Source organism: Micropterus salmoides, unplaced genomic scaffold (assembly GCF_014851395.1).
Source record: "Micropterus salmoides isolate LMB-PRFRI ecotype aquatic unplaced genomic scaffold, ASM1485139v1 Ms_hic_scaffold_23, whole genome shotgun sequence".
Lineage (NCBI taxonomy): Eukaryota > Metazoa > Chordata > Actinopteri > Centrarchiformes > Centrarchidae > Micropterus > Micropterus salmoides.
In genome coordinates this window covers 7,356,582-7,379,606 of record NW_024041484.1, presented here as the reverse complement: position 1 = coordinate 7,379,606, position 23,025 = coordinate 7,356,582, and the positions used below count along the sequence as shown (strand labels likewise).

The 23,025-nt window shown below is 39.9% G+C and overlaps 1 protein-coding gene across 1 annotated transcript in view; it reads right to left on the bottom strand.

Annotated features, from left to right (window-relative positions):
- camk1da (calcium/calmodulin-dependent protein kinase 1Da) overlaps window positions 1–23,025 on the bottom strand; it is a 79,060-nt gene that overhangs the window by 44,412 nt on the left and 11,623 nt on the right. The window contains exon 2 of the mRNA XM_038738528.1: window positions 2,537–2,668. Within this exon, the coding sequence (XP_038594456.1) occupies window positions 2,537–2,668 (132 nt within the window). The remainder of the gene's footprint in view (window positions 1–2,536; window positions 2,669–23,025) is intronic.

Here is a 23,025-nt window from a genome sequence, read left to right as displayed (position 1 = left end):
TTTGTAGGGCGTATACGCCTATGTCAGCTGGTTAATTTGCCTTATCTTCGCAGGTCTTTAGACCACAGTGGAAATGCAGATCCGGGGACTTAAAAGAAAAACAATTGATTCTGTGTGTAGGTATGTGGTTGTTAATTCACTGCCTTTGAGTTATGGAAAAAAACAACAAGCAATTTGAAGACTTCACCTTGGGTTTTGGGAACTTGCAATGGGCATTTTCCCCTTTTTTCACAGCCCAAACGATGTATCAGTGAATCAAAATATAAATCAACAGCTGCTGATCTGTGTAAAAGGCATCCTGACGTCTGCATTCTCGAAAGATCTACAGATAAATTAAATAGTGCAAGAAAGGAAACACACACACACACACACACACACACACACAGACACACAGGCTACATCCAGTATAAAGCTGCACTACTAACTTCGCGCATGTAGGCAACTCCAAAGGCATGAGGCAAAAACATTTTGTACGTACATACAGTAGTTGTAACTCAACCTCCAGATATAGTTTTCAATTTTTGATTGATGATGATTCAACGCGGAGCATTTCATGTCCTTCAGACTATTACATCCGAAAACAGGGCCAACTTCAGTGGCCTCCAATGACAGCATTAATTTACTTTGTTTACATTTATTTGACAAAATTCCCCAAACTTGAGTTCAATACACATTTTCTGTTCTTACAAAAAAGGTACAGCGTGTATTCATTTTGATTATTTAATGCCAAATCTAAATCTATAAATGAGTAAAAGGCATCAGATTAGGAGTTGGATGGTCTTGAACATATTAAAATAAATGTTGAAAGTCAACTGTCAGACATGCAAGCAGACTTTTGCTTGGCAACAACTATTTTCTTTAGTGGAGAATTTAAAATGTTACGGTCTTTTAGGTTTGCTTAGGTTGTATCGCTGTTTGTAGAAGGCTGAGTAACCATCACAGCAGTATCTCAGAGGATAGCAATCTCTATTTTTATTGTTTAAGTAATATCTTGCTACAATTCTGTAAACTAATGACAGCACTGATTTGCACACAGGCTATTTTTAGTAATTGGGCTGGGACACTCCCTGGAATTTTGGACCATGGGAAATGAGGAATAAATATCAAGATGATGCTGCTGTCCTCTACCTACTGTAATACAAGTGTTAGTATATGTTCCTCCAAATCAAGACCAGACCACTTTTCTAATGATTCTTTCTGCCATCGGCTGTTGTAAGAATCTTTGAAAGCTTTTGCCGAGGAGGATCATCATCCTCTTCCTGATTTGTGCCATAAAGTAACCCTTTAGATTTTCCCTCCAAAGCCGACCTGGTGTCACACAGTGTACTGGCTGGGAGAGACTGCCAGCCTGCCTTCTTATGCTCTCATTTGTTAACACTAATGACACTCATTTGTCTAAATTAATGTCTCCTTCATTAGTGGAGGCAATACTCATTTTCTCCAATGTGACACAGTACAGCCAAATGAACAAATGTATTGTACTGATTAGCATAATACATCTGTATCGTCACAGCATACAGGAGCACCGCAGTTTGACATTTCTGTGTAATTGTATAGTTACATGTTTGTGAGTAAGAGGGAAGAGACAAAGAGAGAGTCCGTGTGTTGATTCTTTTGAGAGTTTTCTGTAGGAGGAGCACTTTACCCCCCTTGCATGTTACTAGCTGCTTGTACAGACTAACCATCTAATTATCCCCATGCATCTGTGTTAAACTCTGCATGATGTGTTCAAACATGGCAGCCAATTCATTCCAAATAAAATCTGCTCACCTGCAGCATATACTCAGAAAAAGTTTATATTGCTTCCAACAAACACATCGCTGTGTTGTTCTGGCTCTGTCAGCACATTCATGCCATAAAAATAATATGGTGATGTGACTCTTGGTAGCTGTTAAATATACAGTATACTATATATTTTAAATGTCCATTTTTTTGTGTGTATAGCTCAGGGATGTTTCTTCACTGTTTTACAGTTTCCTTTAGAGAGTGCAGTTAGTCATTCTAGGGGCTTGTAAATTCCAAATAAAGTAGAAATGCACACCAGTAGCATATGATGGGCACCCGCTCATACGGTTTTCTATGTCAGTTCACACGCTGGAGGCATCAAGACATGCATCATAACGCATAAAAGGCTAAAAATCATGTTTAGCATTGTCTTCTCATGTCGTGTCTATGTTCCAACAATATGGTGCCACTTCTTAAAAAATAAACTTAAATCAGCCAACCTTCCTGACTTCTTCTCATGAATGCAGCCTTTATCAGTTTATCAAGGACTCCAACAAAGAGCACAGTCTCCAAACAGAATTCACAACAGGATTCTGATGGTTAATAACGTGCAGCTATTTCATTCTCAGACAGACAGAAGTGTCAGTCGTGGTGTGTATGTGCGGTAGGTGGGCTGTGGATCGTGACCTGGGGGCGTTTTTTTTTTTGGGGGGGGGGGGGGGGGGGGGGAGCTTGATGTCGAGATGCACAGTTGCCCCGGTAACCAGGAATTAGGAGGCCTATGTGCGTGTGTATGTCTAACTGCACTCACCTCCTCAGCACGGCAATCTCGTTCTCGATGCTGCTCTCCTTCCCCTTCAGAGCCTTTTTAGGGATGCACTTCACAGCGAACATCCGGCCGGTCAGCCGCTCCTGGGCCAGGACCACCTCAGAAAATGCCCCTCTGTGAATGCATAAACCAAAAAGTCAAGTGAGTCAGAAGGCGATCATTTATTGGACAATGTAACCCCCATTCCCCTGAATCCCACTGGTTTCCGCATCAAATAACTGTTCCTGATGTAGAGCTGAGAAACAGCTGTGTGGGGAAGTTGTACACCCTGCAGGGTCTAGTCTACAAGAAATTCTTCTGAAATAGAAAAGTCACCCTTAAAATGTACACACTCACATAAACCAGCATGATAAAAACAAGGTGCACACTGAGTGTTTCTTTAGTTGATATTCTAGTAGTAGCACATTGGCTATTTGAGCAGTTGCAGTTAGCAGTCCTATCTTGACTTGATGAGTATAATTTCCACTGCATATATTCAATCTACAATTTTGCCAGGAATGAAGAGCCTGCAAGCATCAATCTTAAAAGAAATCATTCTAGACATTTCACATATTGCCCCAGATAATTTTTTGTCCCTAGTATGGGTCAAACTCCAAAAAAGAAATGCATCCTACATTTTAGGACAACATTACTGATGGAAATACATTCACAAATGACAAACACTAGCAAAGCAATCTCCCTTCATAATTGGACGAGGCCTCTGTGCTTTGGTGCAAAAACATCTGGCTACAGGGGAGCTCTGTATTAGTTACAATATCTATCTTAGCCATGCCCTAAAGCATACCCTGCTTTATCATCTATTTTCCTCTAAATAGGATCATAATTTACTAAATGAACATCACGTTGTATTGAAGGAAACTTGAAACAAGCGATTGAGATCACAAACTCATTAGGAAACTGTTTACTGAGGTAATAAATCGAGTGAGAAGTCAGACTTCTTTTTGCAACCTTTAGAATCGCCCCCTGCTGGGCATTAGACCTCAAACTGCACAAACTCACATTTTCAGTGCCAATCTCTTAAACCAAAATGAAAAACAGTCAGTGTATCTCCAGACTTAACACTATGTGAATTCAGTTATTTTGCCTTTGAGATCCCATTTACAACAGCTCCAGGTATTTGATAATCTTAATATGCAGAAAATTACACGGCAATGGTAATGTGATTGGATTTTCCAAGTGTAACATTCAAACATTTTCTTTTAATTTATTCACTTTTTGCTATATTTGAAAACGATTTCTTTGTTTCTCGCATCATAAAAACTGACGATACTCTGTAATGATCATGGCACCAATAAAAACTTGGAAATTGAAAGGTCTTTCAGTTCTTGTATGTCTGTGTGTGCGTCAGGAAGACAAGCGAGGTGATGAATGAAGATGAGCCTATTGCGAGTTAATCTACCTGAACTGGGTGTTGACTCCTGTGTCGATCTGCCTTCAGCTGCACTGATCAGAGCAAATGTTTCTCTATCCATATTTGCTCTCTTCCTTCTTTCTCTTCCTTTGTGGCCTCCTCCTGTACAACATTCAGGCTATGTGCAGCTGACACAAATCCAAATTTATAACGTTCTAAGACCCGCTAAATGAACAACAATATTGAATTTAAGACCATGAGAAGGCTCTTTTGAGGCACTACTTGGCTTGGCCGCTTGCTATGCTTTGGAACTTTAGTGCCATGAGCTTGTACATAGCTTGAAATCCTCAGCCAGAGGCTTAGAAGTAAGAGGGACAGAAACTGTGTATTCACGGCATTGAGGCTATTGAATGAGCTGCCTATGGAAATAAGGCTAGAGTAGAAGAAGTACTCCAGAAGTACAGCCTCACAGAGCTACTCCAATGGCTGTGTGCTCTTGTTATCTTGTATGTGATGCCTTGTGTGAAGCAATTCGTCATCGTGTTTTTAAAAAAAGTTCTAAAAAAATTCTAAAAAGTAGAATTATTACAATAAAAGAAAGGAAACAGGCCAAAGCGGTCAGTTTCTTATAGGGATGGGTATCGCTACTCGATACCTTTATGGTATCGACCAAAACAGCCCAGTCTCTAGAAACGTCTCCAGTCAAACCAGCACTTCAATCGATACCTAGGCCTACTTTTTGTAACCAGATCGCGGTAAAAATGACTATTTGTATGGTTTTGCTTGCAGCCAAACATGCAAATAACACACTAAAAGAAAGCGAAGAGCACATCTTGTTCCTTATGTGCCTGCACCATAAAGTGTATAAAAAAAGGCACGCACCAAGACCATGTGTGATTTTAACGAGTGCTCACCTTCGGCTGTGGTCTCAGGCATGTCCGTCACTGTTGCAAGTTTATCACCACAAGCTTGGCTTTCAGTTTGCGTCTCACCAATAAAGGAAAAATCACTCGGGGAGATCTTTCAATTCAGTTTATTGATCGAAAGTTAACAAAATAATTTCCCACTATTTACTTTCAACAAAGGCATCAAAAAATTACCTTAAATTCGTTTCCCACAAGTTATTTGGTCACTAAACTATTTCACTCCTCCTCTCTCATTCAAATATAAAAAAATTGCAAGCTGTAGTCTTTCCCCGTATAATACTACCTGTGAGGATGAACTAATTAGAATGAGGAGCAATCTGATACAATACCCAATCCCAATACTTTTAAGGGTACTGGTATCGTAAAATTTTAAACAATACCCAACCCTAGGTTCTTAGGAATTTTATCCTACGCTACATGAATGGGAGCAATAAAAAGAACTAAAGTGTTGATGGAAAAGTCCAACTATGGTTTAAAATGACTCTACTAACCGTGTTCTGTTCATTTCACATTTCAATCTAAGATATGTCAAGGCCTTATATTTGCATCAGTCAAGACTCAATTCATGAATGAATTTCCATCTCTCGATCTTACACACCTGCCTGCTTGGAAATTGGATTTCACAACAGGTCACCATTCATACAGCCGACCACCACACTAAACCTTCATCGCACCTTCCTCCTCCTTCTCCTTACTCAGCTTTTCATTCATTCGTCGCTTCATTTGTGTGTATTTTGGTGTGTATATTTGGGCTGCGTGTGTGTTTGAAGCTGCTCATTCAAGGGGAAAGAGGCTGTTGTGAATGAGCTCTTCATCACATCAATATGTGAGTGCTGCCGTGCAGAAAGCCCTTGAGCCCTTTAGAGCGAAGCCAGCCTTCTGCTGCAAGGCCGACGAGCCTTAAGAACACCATCACAGGGGTAAACACAAACAGAAAACTGTGTTGCTACCTTTCCTGAAGTGCTTGGTCTCTGTGTTTTTTTTCACGTCTCTCAGCAAGAATCACATTCTCCTTCTCACCTTCACTCCCTCCGTCATTCCCTCTTCGTCTCTCACCTCACCTCTCATCTTTTTACAATGACAAGCGATCGTACTGCCGGTTGCCACCAGGCGATCGAGGTGGCCTCACACGAGCGACAGACACCTGCTTGCGCGGACTAATGGCTGTTGTGGGTTTTGGTGACATCACAGCAAGACAGAACAAGTGTGCCGCGCTGTTGGTATTGGTGCTTCACTTACACAAACACGCCAACACACACAGATTCCGAGAGGGAGAAGGGTACATGCATGAATGAACATCCATTAAAAAAAAAGCCACACGGGGATACATGAGGACATAAGCTCTCAAAGTCTCTGTGTGTATGTGTTTGTGTATATTGGGGATGTCTTCTACCCAATCAACGGTACGTGAACTCAGCCTTAATCTGCACTAAAGTCTGCTCAATCCCAATAATCCCACAATTAGAACATTAGAGAACAAACACATTATATCTGGTAAAAAAAAAAAAAAGCTTTGCGAGTTCACTTTCATGATGATGTGATGAAACTACCTCAAAAGTTCACTACAACATGATTACAGACAACTGGTTAGTTTTAACTCTCTCACACCAGTGGTATCGGTAATGACGACACACTTACTCACAGCTGCAGTTCTTATGAATCATCACAGGTGAGCAAATTGCAGCTGCAGTTGCTTTTGTGCTACGTATTGTGATTTTCTGAGGAACACTGGATCAAATGACTATGTGTAAAGTTAAACAGCAACAACATTTATAGTGACAAACCCATAGAGAATGATCACCAAACTCGTAACTTCCCCTCAAATCTATGGAGCATTTAAGCATCGTTCAGGCTTTCACAATAAAGCTGTAAAAATAAAAACACAATAAATATACGCAACCTGCCAAACACCAAACAGCAGAAAAACAAAGTTAGCACTGATCAGCTCTACAAAGATGGTCACACTCTCCCATGAAACCACTCATGTGTAAAACTGACAAGGGGACATGCACAAAAACAGTGGATGATTCTCTATGGTTCATTTTCTGGCAGTGTACTTTTATAATTGGTTCTACTAAACGTTACCACAAAATCTAATACAGTATAAGAAACAATTACATCAGAAAATTAGAATACATGTAATTTTACTGTAACCATCAGGAAATGTGTTGTTAAAAATCAAACTTCACTTACATCTTGTGTATGCACCGACATGTTAGACAGCCTTTTATCAAAACACCAAATGAGGGAATAGATGGTGTTTATCTCTCCTGTAGGATTCCAGAGGTTTGGGGCATCTATTTCAAAGAGCACTGAAGCTTCTCTGGAGGCTTGGGGTTGCCCAACACCTTACTAAAACACCTCATGTTGGTTTTCACCTTTAAAAAGCAATTATGATAATGCAACCACAACAACTACATCAGTAAACAGCTAAGAAAAGATGTGTATCTCATTTGCATTCTACACACACACAAACACACACACACACCCATTCATTTAATTCATTTATGCTAAATATATTGTTAGAATGGTGGGAATATGTGAAATGAAGAATGAAGCTGAATTGTGCTGAAATGAGGAAAAAGGTCAGGAAAGAGTGTGCGTGTGCGTGTGTGAGCGACAAATGTGAATGGAGGAGGAATGGACCTAATAAATAACAGCAGGAACACAGCACAGCACGGTCCAATTTACATTTTGTCAACCTTAAATGTATTTGGTTGCCACACAAACACACACACACACACACACACACACACACACGTGAGCGCTAAAGGACCTGTGGGGCTCATTTGATTGGAGGCAGGGTGCTTGTATAACATCTGGCAGCTGAGTTCACAAACTGGGCTGTGTGTGTGTGTGTTGAGGTTTGACTAAGCTGGCAGTCCCCGGTTGCCGTTACCCGCGGCAACAATGATTGCATTTCCTGCTGTATGAACCTGTGTAATTGTGTCAGTCGAGCTCCACTGCCTCCGTCAGTACGCTGAGAAGGAAATGTATTGGCAGCAACGCTGCGTGCGTGTGCGTTTCTCCATCAAGTGCATATCCAACAGCGTAACAGTCTGTCTCGCACGCACACACACACACACACACACACACACAGTGTAAGACAGAGATAGATATGGAGAGACTAGAATAGGCTGACAAGGTCACAGTGACACATTTAACTGACAGCAGCCATCAGTGTTCGTCAATGTCAAGCTGAAAATCCATTCAGCCTAAAAGTTGTTAAGTCATCAGATTCTTCCATGTTTTACTGAAAGCATCTGGAGCAAAGGTAAAACTGCTCAAACAGGCTCTATTTCCAGCTCCTGCAGTAAAATGTGGGAGTGGGAAATGTTTCACATGTTTCAGCAATCACACACAGCAGTGGTAAACACTAAGTTTTGGTGTCAATCCTTCTGAGTGAAAGAGCAAGAGCTACAGTCTGAGGGCCACCATGAAACAATCACACACAGAGAAATCCATAATAGAAGAGGGTAAGAGGCCACAGCAGGACAACAGACCACAATACAATGCAGCAGCAACATGAGATGTGATTTTTTTTTAAAGTCTGCCGAATGATCATGCTTTATTTCCAACAGTATCCAGTTTAGCAGAAAACATGTCCCCCCCCACTGCTTTACTGGCTGGACTAATTAGCTTACTAGCTCATTAGCTACTAGCTATGATAAGACTAAAAGCTGATATACTCAAACAAGACTGATGCCACGCTAGCAGCTCTGCTTGGGGACAGCAAGAGTCAGTATGCTCACAATGGCATTGCTTACATGCTTCAGCAGGTATTATGGTTACCATGTTAACCATATTAGATTAGCGTGTTAGCGTGCTAATATTTGACAATTAGCATTAAACACAAAAGGACAATGTAAATGCTCCGTATTTGTATAGCGCCTTTCTAGTCTTTTCAACCAATCAAAGTGCTTTTACACTACATCTGCATTCACCCACATTCATTCACTGAGCCTAAGTGCTCAAACAGAAACTAACATTCACACACATTCATACACCACTGGAACAGCCACCAGGGGCAATTTGGGGTTCAGTATCTTGCCCAAGGACACTTCAACATGCAGCCTGGAGGAGCCGGGGATTGAACCTCTTTCCATTAACAGGCAACCCACTCTACCTCCTGAGCCACAGCTGTATTGTATGTTAAGTATTGGAAAAGCTCAACAGCTTTTGACCTCATGTTGGTGCTGGATGGATATTCAAAGGATCACTAAAGTCATTAAGGTGTCTGGGAAGCATGAATACATGTTGAAGTATTTCAGTCAGGGCCTAATTAGTGGGCCGACCAAGGTACTGTCCTACATGTTGGATGCTACAGGTACCTTTTTCAGTGTCTACCTTCAAGGATGAAACAAGAATCTAGAAAGGCCAGCTCTGTCTCGAGGTGCTCTCTGGGCTTCATAGAGGAGGCGAGGGGACAGGCTGCTCCATCTGCTGTGTGGGTGAGGAACGCTACCGCAGGTCTGTTGTCAGACTGCTCAATCATCACTGTTCTCAATGGACCAACTACTGAGTATAAATCAGTTGGATTACTGAAGTTGCTGCAACAAGAGCAATAACTGCAAACACTTCTATCTGAGGAGAAAAGCCACCATTCACTTCCATTCCACCATGTGCAATTTTTGTATCTAATGATTTATTGCAACTTCCTCGGTTCATTATTTGATTATTTGTGTCTCAATTGAGTTTGTGGGTACAATTTATGTATGGTGTATATACTATTTAGTAGCTATTATTTTTGTTTTTCAGTGCTTCGTCTGTACACACAGTATTAGATGCTCATAATGTGTACTATTCTTATACATCCTTCTGCTGCTGTGACACTCCCTGCTTGGGATTAATAAAGTTTATCTCATATTAGTTGTCACAATGGAGGAATTGTAATGTGGAAGAAGCATTTGGAAGAGATCTCTGAATCAACAGTGTATCTTTTATGGCCACATTCAGACTAGGAATGCAAGTAACGATTATTTTCTTTTTTAATTCTGCCAAATGTTCTAGATTCATTGATTTAATTATTTAGTGTATAAAACAACCATTTCAATTTCTTAAATCCACAGGGTGATGTCATCAAATGTCTTGTTTTGTCTAACCAACTTGTCAAGAACTCACTCAAAGATATTCAGTTTATAATGATTAATGAAGCAAATCCTCCCAACTGAGAAACTATGCATTTTTGCATGAAAAATGAGTAAAAAGAAGTAGTAAAGTAGTAGTAAAAAAAAAAAAAAAAGGGTTGCGGATAGGGCTGGGCGATATGGGCAAAAATGTTATCACGATATAAACATTTCATATCATTCGATATCGATAATTATCACGATAAATGTCAAATCATTATTTCTCTTAAGTTTAAAGGCAGATTTTTCCTCCTGAGTGAAAATTTAAGAAACCAGATGGTTAATTGTGCGGTTAACACTTTTCTTTCTGGTCAGAACGTCACAAAGACTTGTTGCCAAACAGTGGATCACTTCACAAATCTGAGGGATAACTTTCAAAACAATTATGATAAAATCCTTTTTTAACAATATGATTAGTAAATCATTTTTCAGTCCCTGTTCCTCAACAAAATAAATATTTTAACAGAAAAATTAAGTGCTAATTTGTTCATGATTGTAATGAATTAAACCAAATATTTATTGACGATATACTGAACATTTGTTATATTGTTATTGAGGAAAATTACATTGCGATAATTATCATTATTGTTTTTTTGCCCAGCCCTAGTCGCGGATTCTTTATCTCAGGGTCAACTGATCATTTCATGAAATCGTTTCAGCTCTAGTTCAGACCAACCTTGGCAGCCCCCTCATTCATTTCAATAAGCTTAGGCAGAGGGCTCTGGCAAAAAACAAACTAAAAAGCAGAATTTTTCGGCAGAAGTAGATGTGGCTGCAACGTGTGGCATTGGCCAATTAAATGTATGCATGGCACATTTCTCATAGACTGCCTTTATAGTGTAAATAGGGAAGTTTTACTGTTTACCTCAAGGTTGCTGGTATGTAAAAATCCTGTCTCATTTTGTCATCTGACTAAACCTTTTACTCAAACTGGCCAACCAGGCTTGTACCTGTATCTCAGAGAGGAGGCGTGGCTGAAGTGTCAAAAAAGTAAATCTCCATTTGATAAATAAAGTAGCCTAATGATAGTGTTAAAATGGCTCAAGCTTTTCTGCATGATTTTACAACTGTATTAACAAGCCTACATAAACAGGGTCATTAAAGTGCTGAGTCAATGATGCAGACACGTGTCCTAGACTACGACAGAAAGTCCATTAATGGCTCAGAAAGTGGTCAGGTACAGAGGAATTGACACAAATTGAGGCTGTGAAATGGCATTAATGGCGCTAATTGTATTAATTCATTAAGTGTGCAAAATGTTAACACGTCTCCCACGAGATCAACCTCAACCACAAACACACTCCCTTCCCTATACAAGCCCTTCATTAATTCCCTGCAATCCAATGTTTGGAGAACATTGCTGTTGCATCCATTTCACACTGCAATTTTATCAGATTCTGTCTTAATCTTTCCAAAAGATTTCTTCCTCACTGTGAAGGGCTTTTAATCTGTTAAAACCAAAAGTTTTATTTTGGCCGTTATAACATCGATCTGGAGTCTGAATGCAACTGGGTATGAAATCAAGTGGATTTAACGGATGAGAATGGGACTCAAATAACATGAAAGTGTAAAATAAAAAAAATAAAAAGAAGGCGGCAGCTGGGAAAGAACCAACCCGTTCTCACTCTGAGTCGTCACATATGGACGCATGGTCAAGACCCATTGGCGTCAGTTTGTAACGCACTGGGATACCCTATAGCGTCATAGTTGAACGCAGTGGGGGAAGCACTGTAAGCATCAGTTTAGGTTTATGATATTTAACACAAAAGACAGACTAAGGATTTTGTTGGGGTGGATGAAGGGCCAGAACCCGGACTTTGAACCAGGAGAGTGGTGTTCGTGTCCTGTGTGAAACAAAAAGTCAACATTAAATACTTTTTAAGTTAGGCAAGTTACGTAAATTTTGTAAGTTACACACATGACATTAAGTTAACCTACATGTTAACTGACGTACGTAGTTATTTTAACCCAAACCACAATCTTTTCCTAACCTTAACCACGTAGTTTTGTTGCCTAAACCTAACCAAGTACTTTTTGTACCTAAACCTAACCACATTACAATGTTTCACACATTAATAATTAATAATGTGACGTTTGGCGATGGCGATGCTTGAAAGTGTAACTGGACGTTGCATATTTATTGTTTCTAACTTTACCAGACATTGTTGTTGCTAAGTGTTACTAACTTAACTTGTGGAGCCCTAAACATCTAAAAATGATGCAAAAGGGGTACCCAGGGTGTTAAAAAGCGATGCCAAAGGGCCTTCACCAAGTGTCAATATGTGATTAGTCGGGAGTGAGAATATATTGAAAGAACCAGTTCCAGCTTTCTGGATGCATATGGCTTACACACACACACACACACACACACACACACACACGGATAATGTCAGCTCGATAGGTCTGTGCTTGCCCGATCAATAATTAGCAGTTTAATCAAAGCAGAGGCTGTTGCCTTTGAATGGACTCCCCCCTCTCTCTCTCTCACTCATGCGCACACACACACACACACACACACACACCAGAAGGCCTGATAATGACAGAGCATGGACAAGGACAATTATACCGCGCCAAACTATCGTCATCACTGAGACGACCACATACACACACATTAACACACGTGCGCCATTATGTTCATGTGCTTTGAATACAAAGTAATCTGCTTGAATTGCGTGTCATTGTCTTGATGCCAATGAAAAGATAGACCAGTTCCTGAAACACAAACACACAGATGTAGTTAAAAAATATACAATTAAAACCCAAAGCACAGTGGAAATGAAAAGACAGGAATAAAGAATAAGAAGGGAGATGATTGGAGGGTTTGTTTGCAGCAGATTAGGAGGAGGGAATGACCCTGACAAAGTCGGTACAGTAGGTGCTGTGGTTATGTGGAAAAAGACAACCGATCCAACACAAGTACTCTTTTTTCCCCCCGTCAAATTCAAATCTGTACAGTGCGTGGGACTCATTGCAACCATTTTACACAAATTAACATGAGGCCAGGTATTGCTGGGGCCACATCCACATGACTGGATGAATGCCAGTGATGGTCGACTAGCTGATTTATTATAATGACATTAACAAAGACTGGATGTACTGTGGAGTTGAATTGGTCGCATAATGCATGATACCCAATGTGCTTAATAGTTAGGCGTATTGGACTGGTGTATCCCTACTAAAAATAGGTCCAACTGGGCAACAAACAGTAGTACACAGCTTTAACATGACCATGCATGTTTTAAACAATGTTGACCCGCCATCCTTGCTGTGCACGCTCATGGCTTTCGTGTGCAATGAGGCTGCTGTTAGCAACATCACGGATGTGCTCACTTTTAGTTTTGCCTTCAAACACAGTGGGAGGTAATCTGTCAAAACTGCTTGCTTACATGGTTGTCTGAGCACTCATATCTGTTGTCCCAGTGACGTCGTCATGTGTGAGAAATTACTTAATCAGGATTGATGATACAATAAACAAAAACTAGTTGTAATAAAGCTATTGTTTTTCTTTAAGGTGAACAAGATGATATAAAACATATATCATTGAATAATATTAATTGTGTTCTTCTTGAACTAATTAACTTAATTGCTCCTGATGAAACTTTGGTTGTTAGAGCATCAAGAATCAAAATCACCTCACAGAGCCTGAAGCAGTTTCAAGCAGGAATCTCCCAAAGGACACATGCTTTGCACCTGTTTTCAATAACAGGTGCTCCCTTTATAATATTTTAAACATGACCTATAAGATCATTTGACATGAGGTACCATATCAGAGATAAACAGTCAAACAATGTAACTTAACTGGTTTTTCACATTTATTTAACTAGATTAAAATTTTTAACTAAGCTAAGAGATCAGCAACTACAGATGCAACTTTAATTTGACATAGTACAATGTACATCTCTCACAACCCCCTCCAAAATGATCTCAGGACCTGTTGTATGTTTCTGACCCGCAGGGGGAAAACTGCTGATCTGAATCACTATGGCAACGGGAGGCAAGATGGGTAAGGATTTTATTACGGCTGCTGTGTAAACGCAATGGAGCAGAAAAACAGGATTGTTGTCAGACACACACACACACACACACACACACACACACTTTTCAGCAAAACCTGACTATCGTAGCTAGTTTCCAAATGGTGTGGAGAAAAAAAACACTTTAAGTGAAATGAGGAAAGAGAGCTAAGAGCCTCCTTCCTTGTGTGTGAGTGCGCTATATGCCTTTGTTGCAGAGTGCGTAGGCTTAAATAGCACTGTTGCCACGGCAGCAATTAAGAGCCAATTATAGTCTGTATTCTCACCGTGGCTCCCACAGCAGAAGACATGGGAGGGAGCGAGAGGGAGAGAGAGAGAGTCTCTCATGTCTCCTCATGCCATGAAGTGAGGACAACCAGTTGAACCTCAGACTGATAAATAATTGTATAGATTTTCAAATTATTATTATTTTTTACGTTTGATATTTTAGTAATTGTTTTGTTTTTACTTTTGATACCGATTTTTACCGAAAAAAATTGTCTATTAATATATACACACACACACGTTACTGTTTCATTTATTTATTTTATTTTGAGAATGAGAGAGAGAGAAATGAAGTGCAATTAAGACAAAAATCCACAAAGCAGACAGGCCAACCAGAATTTGGTCTAAAAGCTCAAGATGCTGTAATCCAAGAATGGACTCTGCTAAACCAGCAACAGATGGGACATGCATGCAGAGCTCTGTAGGATAAAATTAAACATTAAACAGACACGAACCAATGCATGCAGTGCAAGATTACTTCAGGTCACTATCCACTGATAAGAAACATTTAAACTAGATGAATCAATGCACTGAACTGTCAAACGTCAACAAACATGCTGAGATCCCCAGTGTGTATAAGCAAGAACTGAGATACAGATCTTGAATCAAAGCCATAATTCTGAGGAAACCAAAACAGAGATTCAACAAAAAAACTGATCATTATCTGGACAAGGCATGTTTCCAAACTGCAGACAAAACAAACTGTTATCTGGACCTAAACTGTGAGGTATCAGATTCAAAGGTGCCAAATCAACTGTTGAACCAGTCTACAGCCATGCAAGTGGCTCTGTGAGGCTCAATGCTAATGTCAGCATGGCAAAATGCTTACAATAAAAACGCTAACATGCTTAGTATTAGCAGGTATGATGGTTACAATGCTCAACATCACAACTTGTTAACTTGTGTTATTGCTAGTTTGCACATGCTAACATTTGCAAACTAGCAATAACATTTAAACAAAGTAAAATAAAGCCGAGGCTGATGGGAATGGCGTGGAGTGACCGTTGCATTTATAGATGATGTATAAGGCAGCAGGCAACACACAGTGTATATTTTTGGCTGTCCCTGACTTACTGAGTGAGTGAGTGATGAAGTTAAACCACTGGTCGGTCGAGTGTTGGGAGTTTCCCCATCGGCTGCTGCTCTTTCAAACTTAATAGGCAAGAACTGTCCTCGGTTATGTTCTCAGGTGTGCACAAAGTGCTATCTGTTGCCATACTCTCCATTCCGTGAAGAAGCAAGAAGTCAACGAGTGTTACGAGAAGAACACCAGAAACCAAACATACTGCACACTCTGCTATACAGCTCCTCAATGCAGAGGATGAGTGTAATTAATAGTAAATTCATATCTACTAATGGGCATACTTTAATGCCATTATACAATCAATACATCACACAAAGTCAAGTATTTGGAACATCAAATGTTTTCTAATGAAATAAAGGTTGAATATCCTGTCAACAAGGAGAGTTTGCTGGGAAAATATTAATTACCTAAATGTAGATTGTCAATCCTTGACAATTAGGGCTGCAACAAACAACTATTATGATAATCGAATAAGCTATAAATTGTTGAAACAAACTATCGATATCGAATTATGAATCGCAAAATAACTCAATGCCTCCTTATTGAGGTTGTTTAAGACATGTTCTATTTAACAATATAGACAATGAAATGAATACTGGATTCAAAAATATAACCTTTAATCTGCTGTAGCAACAGAATGTTCCACTGACACACTCCTGTCACTTACCAAACTGGTAGACAGTAAGAAATTACTGTGTGTGCAACATTGTGCCTTGCACTCATCTGAGCAGCTGATCTGCTGTTAACAAGGCATACCATTTATTGACACAATATTTTTATTTAAAGAAAGGAATAACTTAATATGTTACATTTGCCAAAGTTACATGGAGGGGACAAATAATAAATTTGTCGTAGACAGCGCTTCACAAAGTTCCCCCTAACTCAAGAACTCACAAAACTTTTTTTTTTTTAAAGGGAATCTGGGGCGAATTAGCCACCACCTGAAATTACTTACGTGCAGGTTTGGAGGACACACAGCTGATTTCAATGAGGATAACCAGGTAAAAATACCAGGAGTAAACACAAAGGCATGATCAGATCATTAACATCTGGGTAATGTATCTGAATACAGATCACATTTTAAAATGCAGTTCACGATAAACGGTGATTTGGGCTCCTAACCGTAAAGTAACATGGCTTTTAACATTAAGCTTCCAAGCAAGCTAACAAGCTTACCAAGGTGAGCCTTCATCATCCAGAGAGCCAACATGCCTCAGGTACTCCAGGATAAGTGGCGTGCTCCCATGCCAGGAAAGGTCAGCTTTGCAAATGTTGCAGCAGTTGCACCTTTTTAGCAGAGTGAAGAGTGAAACATTGGAACTTTTTGGAGGTTTTAGGTTGTAAAGGTGTGTACCATCGCTGATGTTGCTACTTTTCACTTAACTCCAGTAAACGCACGGTATCACTATGGCCACATGTCACAAACAAATTAACTAATTCAATTTGTTGGCAACTAATTTCATATACAAGGACTACATTGATTATTCGTTACAACCCTAGTAATGATAAAAGAAGACAAAAGAAATTCAGGCGTGGTGTAAAATTTGTGTGGATGTGTGTGTGTGTGTGTGTGTGTGTGTGTGTGTGTGTGTGTGTGTGTAATTCAGCTGATAAAGGGAGTGACTGCACAGGAGATGATGAAGATATGTTGCTGCTTCCTGTCTTCTTTGTGTGTTCACTTCACACAGACATGGAAACACATGCATAGACACACACAAACATAGCCTATGAGGTATGGATTTGCCATGGCAACAGCCCTGGCCACTACTGGGATGTCAGGAGACTTCTCCTCCGTTTACATTAATCACTATGGAGCTTCACAGCTTCAGCCTGTGTGTGAGGACATGCATGGACTCTGGGTAGTCCAATGAAAGTGAGAGACTGTTTGTTTGTATGTGTGTTCATTGTCATTTGTGCATGATGCATGCTCATGAATTTGTTTGTGTGAGATCAATCTGAAAATCAAAATTTGGGTGTACACATTTGTAAATATAGAAGTTGGGTGTTGTTTTAAAGACTAAAATGACAAATATGTACAAAAGAGGAGTTGAAAAAAGAAAAGAACATGGTAAATAATGACAACCTGCTGGGCAACATCACTGCTTGCAGGGACAACAAAGAAATAGCCAGTGTGATCCTGCAGAACAGAGTCACTAACAAGAGGTATTGCCTTGTGTCAGACTTTTGTTTTAATGTATAATATCAGCACTGCCTCTGCTGACTTTTGAGGCAAAAAGTATTTTATAATAACAATGGATACTCTTAGCCCTATGGAGCCTTTTAGCATGTTTCAGTTCATTGTTTAGTTTTCCAACTTACATTTTGGTTCACTGCTCTCATTCACAATGTTTCCAGACTCAGCAGGCAGCAGTTTTCAGAGAAAAAGTTGTGATAACCCACTGTACTTTGATCTACCAAAGTTAGCAACTAGTTGGTGAACATGGAAAAAATGCAACATGGGAGCATTTAGCAGCTAAAGAGCCAGACATTTCCCTCAGGAGTTGTGGAGAACAAAAAAAGAGCTGAAAGGAGAGTGAATATTGGACTTACATTGCCAGTTAATCTAAAACACGAGTCCAAAATCAATGCTAATGTTACTCTCCATGTCAGCCAGATGAGTAACTAGGCAATTCTTGGTTAACGAACATGTTAGCTGTAGCATCCGGTGACAATGCTGTGTTTATGGCTTGTTGTGTTGCCCCCACTTGGCCCAAAAAATAAATGTGGGTTTAAAGATTAACTGGAAAAAAACAAGTTTTTTTTGTAACGCTATTAGTGCTGTGGTGATGGTCCGTAAAAGTAAAAAGTTTACTGTAGCTGGTGGAAGTAGCTAGCAGTGGAGCTCATAAAGCCAGGAATCCACTGACTCTGGCTACAGCACATTGCGGCTGATTTTGGCATCTTGGCTGAATTTGTCATTTTTGTGCTTCTACTACCTTCTTCACGACTCTGATGTGGCCTTGATGCTGCTTGCGTCAAAAATAGACCTGCTACCTTTTCTCTGTGGAGTGGAGAGCCGCTTCTGGGATGCGCTGCGGCCGGTCAGGTGGATTCACAAGCATTGAGTAGAATGGCCATGATTAGCTCTGGCAACCGCGACGCAGCCGTAACGCGCCATAGCTGGAGTCAGTGGATTTTAGGAGTATGAGGCTGCTCAGTGCGGGGTTGTTTTTATATATATAAACACATATACATACACACACACACACACACACACACACAGTAAAACTTTGATTAATAGCCCGGGCTTTTATTTACTAAAAATCACTGAATTGACCCGGCCAATATTGGGGACAGGCGTCCATAGGGAACAGGCCTTCAATTCCTCTTGCACAAAACTGAAATAGGCTACTATGAAACAGTATTTTATTTTAAACAATATGAATATTACTTGTATAAAAATTATCCAATAATATCAAATACACGTCATCCATTTGATCTAGCTCCGACAGATGGCTTATGCACTTATAATTTGCAGGTAGCAACGTAATGAAAACAACAACATGGTGCAGGATGAGAAAAATGTGGCAGAAGTATTCATAACTTGGATAAATTTTTATGAAAAGCTGTTTTGATTCTTTTGATCGGTGAACCCTTACAGACTAAACGAATATAAATAATCAAGGAACAGACACATTTGGACTTAAGCGCTTCAAAAGGTAACGCGAGTTGGCACTTGTTTTTTTGGCCTACTGACATATGCGTTTAAACATTAATATTTGTATTAACGATCTAAGCAGCTTAGAAGCAGCTAAAGCAGGCGACCCCCGCAGGGTTTACAAGGTTTTATACATCCAAAGATCTAATATAAAAACCATACCAGGTGTTTAATGGTGACCTGCGTGTGTTTGGCAAAATGTGTAAACGGCGTAGGCGCCTATTTGGGACGCGGCTATTAATTGAAGTTTTACAGTGTGTGCATAACAGAAACATTTAAGGATGACCTACAAACTAGAGCAGAGCATTATTTTAATGAACTGCAAGTGTGAAAGCTATTTTCATGACAGAACAGTAGGTGACTCAGCAGTTGTTTTCTGTGACCTTGGAGATTCCCCTCACCACTTACACACACACACACACACACACACACACACACACACACACACACACACACACCCAACTGTGGCGAAAAGGTACAAGGCTGAGCAAACACTGCCAGCACGGCAGCAAAGACTCCCGTCAGTCTAACAAGAACCATGCTGAGTGAGACAGACATACTGAGGGACGGGGGAAAATAGCATTTCCTTTTTTCAAAAGCTGGAGACAAGAATCCATGACCTAACATGTCAAAAGGCTATGTTGGAGGTCCTCTGCTCTAATAACTGGTGTGGAAGAAGTGATGACAATACCAAAATGAATTTGTCAGGCGATGAGAAGGAAGACAGATGACATACAGCCTGTGCAGGAAAGGTCACATGTAGAGCACAGTTAACAAGTAGTGTAGTGTTTTTTTTACAATTTAAAAAATCAGTTTATATAGAAACACACTGCCAGAATAAGGTTTATGGAAGGAATGATGTTGCTGTCCTGAATATTTTGTATTTTCCAAGATCTGAACACTCTGCTTAATTGAAGAGCCAGCATCTGTTTAAAGCATTTTAAATATAACATCACATAATAAAAACTTCAGACTGTTCAATGAGAATATATAATGAGGGAGTTACTGAAGGGCTCTTCAGCTTCACCACAACGAGCTGTTAGGTGTAGCTCTTTGTTTCCAGTATGGCTGTTCGACATGGAAATGAGCAAGTAACAAGCAAGTCTTCCTCCATGATGCAGATGTGTTTGCTTTAGAGATTTATGATGAAACTGCCCTTTTTTGTATAGGTTGTATCAGTACTTAGGCCTACTGCAAATATTTAAAGATGATGATGTTGTGCTGTGGTTGCAGGTGATTTATTGACAAGTGTGGGCAACTCTCTACATTTTCCATTACCACCACAGGCATATACTCATGCTCATACTTGTTTTTTCCATCTGGTGAAACTATGCGTTCACTGCCCAGAAACAGTCACACACAAGAGAACAAGTGTTAACAGGAAAGTGATTCAGCATAATCGTTATTTAGTCAGCTTTATCTTGGCTCTGTTCACTAGATTACAAATTAATTTAACCACGTCACAATAGCATTTGTTAAACATACACAACCATAACAAGCGAGGTGTGTAAACAGTAGCAGAAGGTTGCTCAGGGTGTGGCTGGCCTTGAGACTACAAAGCATGAATGATACCCAACAACAGCCAAGCAAGCCGGCTTATTATGAATAACTGTGGGTACGAGTGTCAGCTACATGACTGAAATATGTACTATTAGCATTTAAGTGGGGCTGGATGATATAAGCTAAAAATGATGTCAGCCTCCCAGTGATGCAAACTCTATGAGTCAGTCGGGAGTCGAAACTGCCTACTATACTAGCTGTAGGTACGGGTTTGGCCTAAATGTAATATGCAGTATGCAAGCAAATGCAAAATCTGCAGTAAGTTAAAAACACCCAGAATTTGTACTGTACAGTATGCATCAGAACAGTTTACCTCGCATACCGTTTCCCTTTTTAAAAAAATGTAATCTTTATTTAATCACGTGGTCTCAACAACCGGTCAGTGTAGAAATGGCAAACAGCGACATCCCTGCGTCAGTGGTGGACAAAGACGAATATTACTGCTCTGTCTCTGACAAAATATTTCTCAATGTCAGATTTAAGTTATGTATGTTGTTTTCTTTTTGACAGCTTGCGTCTTTGCAATATCAAATGTTATCTTAGCAGACTTAATAAGCGTTATAGCTTTGTCATGGGTAGTAGGACAAATGCAGCTAGCTAACGTTATGTTCTGGCAATATTCTGGGTACTTATGCGCACTGACTGATATATACAGAAATTAGTAAATGTCCCCTGACAAAATTACAGGCAAAATGAAGATGATCGTTATGTCACGATGATGTCATCTCATCAGCACATCTGCTGAGGAGCTTTGACTACAGCGTGTACTGTGTGAGCATGTGTGTGTGGAGCTCAAGTGGCAGTCAGACAAATGGCTGAAAGCTAGACAGTAATGCTAGATAACAGCGCTGCTCTGATCAGACTGATGACGCACACAACATTTCTCACTCTCTCTCTCTCTCTCTCTCTCTCACGCACACCAACATCAACACACACAGCTGGGCGACCAAATGCTAAAGCAGTTTTTTTACATACAAATGACACCTCAACTGTAACACAATTTCTCTCTCTCTCTCTCTCTCTCTCTCTCTCTTTAAATCTGTTTACAAACTCTGAGACATTTTAAAATTTTGGCACTTCAAGATTTGAGTTTGTGTGTGTCAAGGACGACTTGAGTGTAACTGGGCCAAGCTGCGCTAGATAAACAACCACACGCACACGTACACACTGATCTAAGTTCAGTAGTGGGAGTGAAAGTAGGTCTGCTATAATAGAGAAAAAGTCTCCAAGGTACAGTTGAGTGTGTGTGCGTGTCTCACTCTTGAGAAGTGTAATGCCTGCCAGGGCAGAAAATGTGTGTAATTTTACAGTAACATTGTGTGTGTGTGTGTGTGTGTGTGTGTGTGTGTGTGTGTGTGTGTGTGTGTGTGTGTGTGTGTGTGTGTGTGTGTGTGTGTATTAATTTAGAAGTTCAAAGGAAAAACGAATTAACATGTAGATGTTGTGTTTCCGTGTGTGAGAGATGGTCTGACATTTTCTACTGTGTGTGTCTGTGGGCTATGTTTTTGTGTCTTGGCTCATGTATGCGTGTTTATGTGCGTGTCTGCCTCTTTCTGTGTTTCTCTCAGTGTGTGCTTTTGTGTGTTTTCTGTGGATGTATGTGTGCGGACTAAATTACCTGTCCAGAAGACAGAGTGTGCGCAGGCCAGCAGTGGAGCTGCTGCGGCACTACTTCCATTACCGGCAGGGATCATTCACAATCTGATGGGTAACAGCTAGCTGTTACCATAGAAACCTGCTGCCGTTCTTGCCAAATATTATTTGGGTACATGCTGTTACATTACAACTAATCATAGTACTAATCATAGGATAAGGCCCAAGAAAGGTTATATGGTGACCAACATGTTAAATGAAGACAGGGAGTTGTTTGCGAGTTATTAGCAAATAAAAATGACTCCATGTGATAAAACTAATTACTGAAATAAAAATGTCTTGTCCACTGGTGACAATTGCTAGATCACACGTCAAGGCTGTACAGTCAAAAATTGGATATTTTCCTTTCAGAGTAATCTTTTTTTTCTTACTTTAAACTTGCCTGACATTAAATTATTTTCTCCTGATGGGTTGCTAAAAGGACATGCATACATGTCTTCCCATGATAAATTTTGTAAATGTGCTAGTTACGTAAACGTTCCAGGTTCCTGCGATAGCCATCTACGACCATGACACATTTTTTAGAGCTAACGTTAAACAAAAAGAAACACATACAGTGTTCTTTACTGATGCTAAGCTATAAGCAAAGCAGTATTTTGGGTTTGTGATATCTCCTCACAATCCCAAAACCCTGATGGCTTGAATTGAACAAATTTTTTTGCCAATTGTTCGATGCTTTCCACACAGATAAGAAAGAAACTCTGAAGAGCGGGACTTCTGGGTAATTTTGTGGAATAAAACTGGTCATACTATATTAGTTTTGGCACTGTTTCTGTTTGTTTACAAGAAAGACCGGTTCAGGATCACATCGTGTA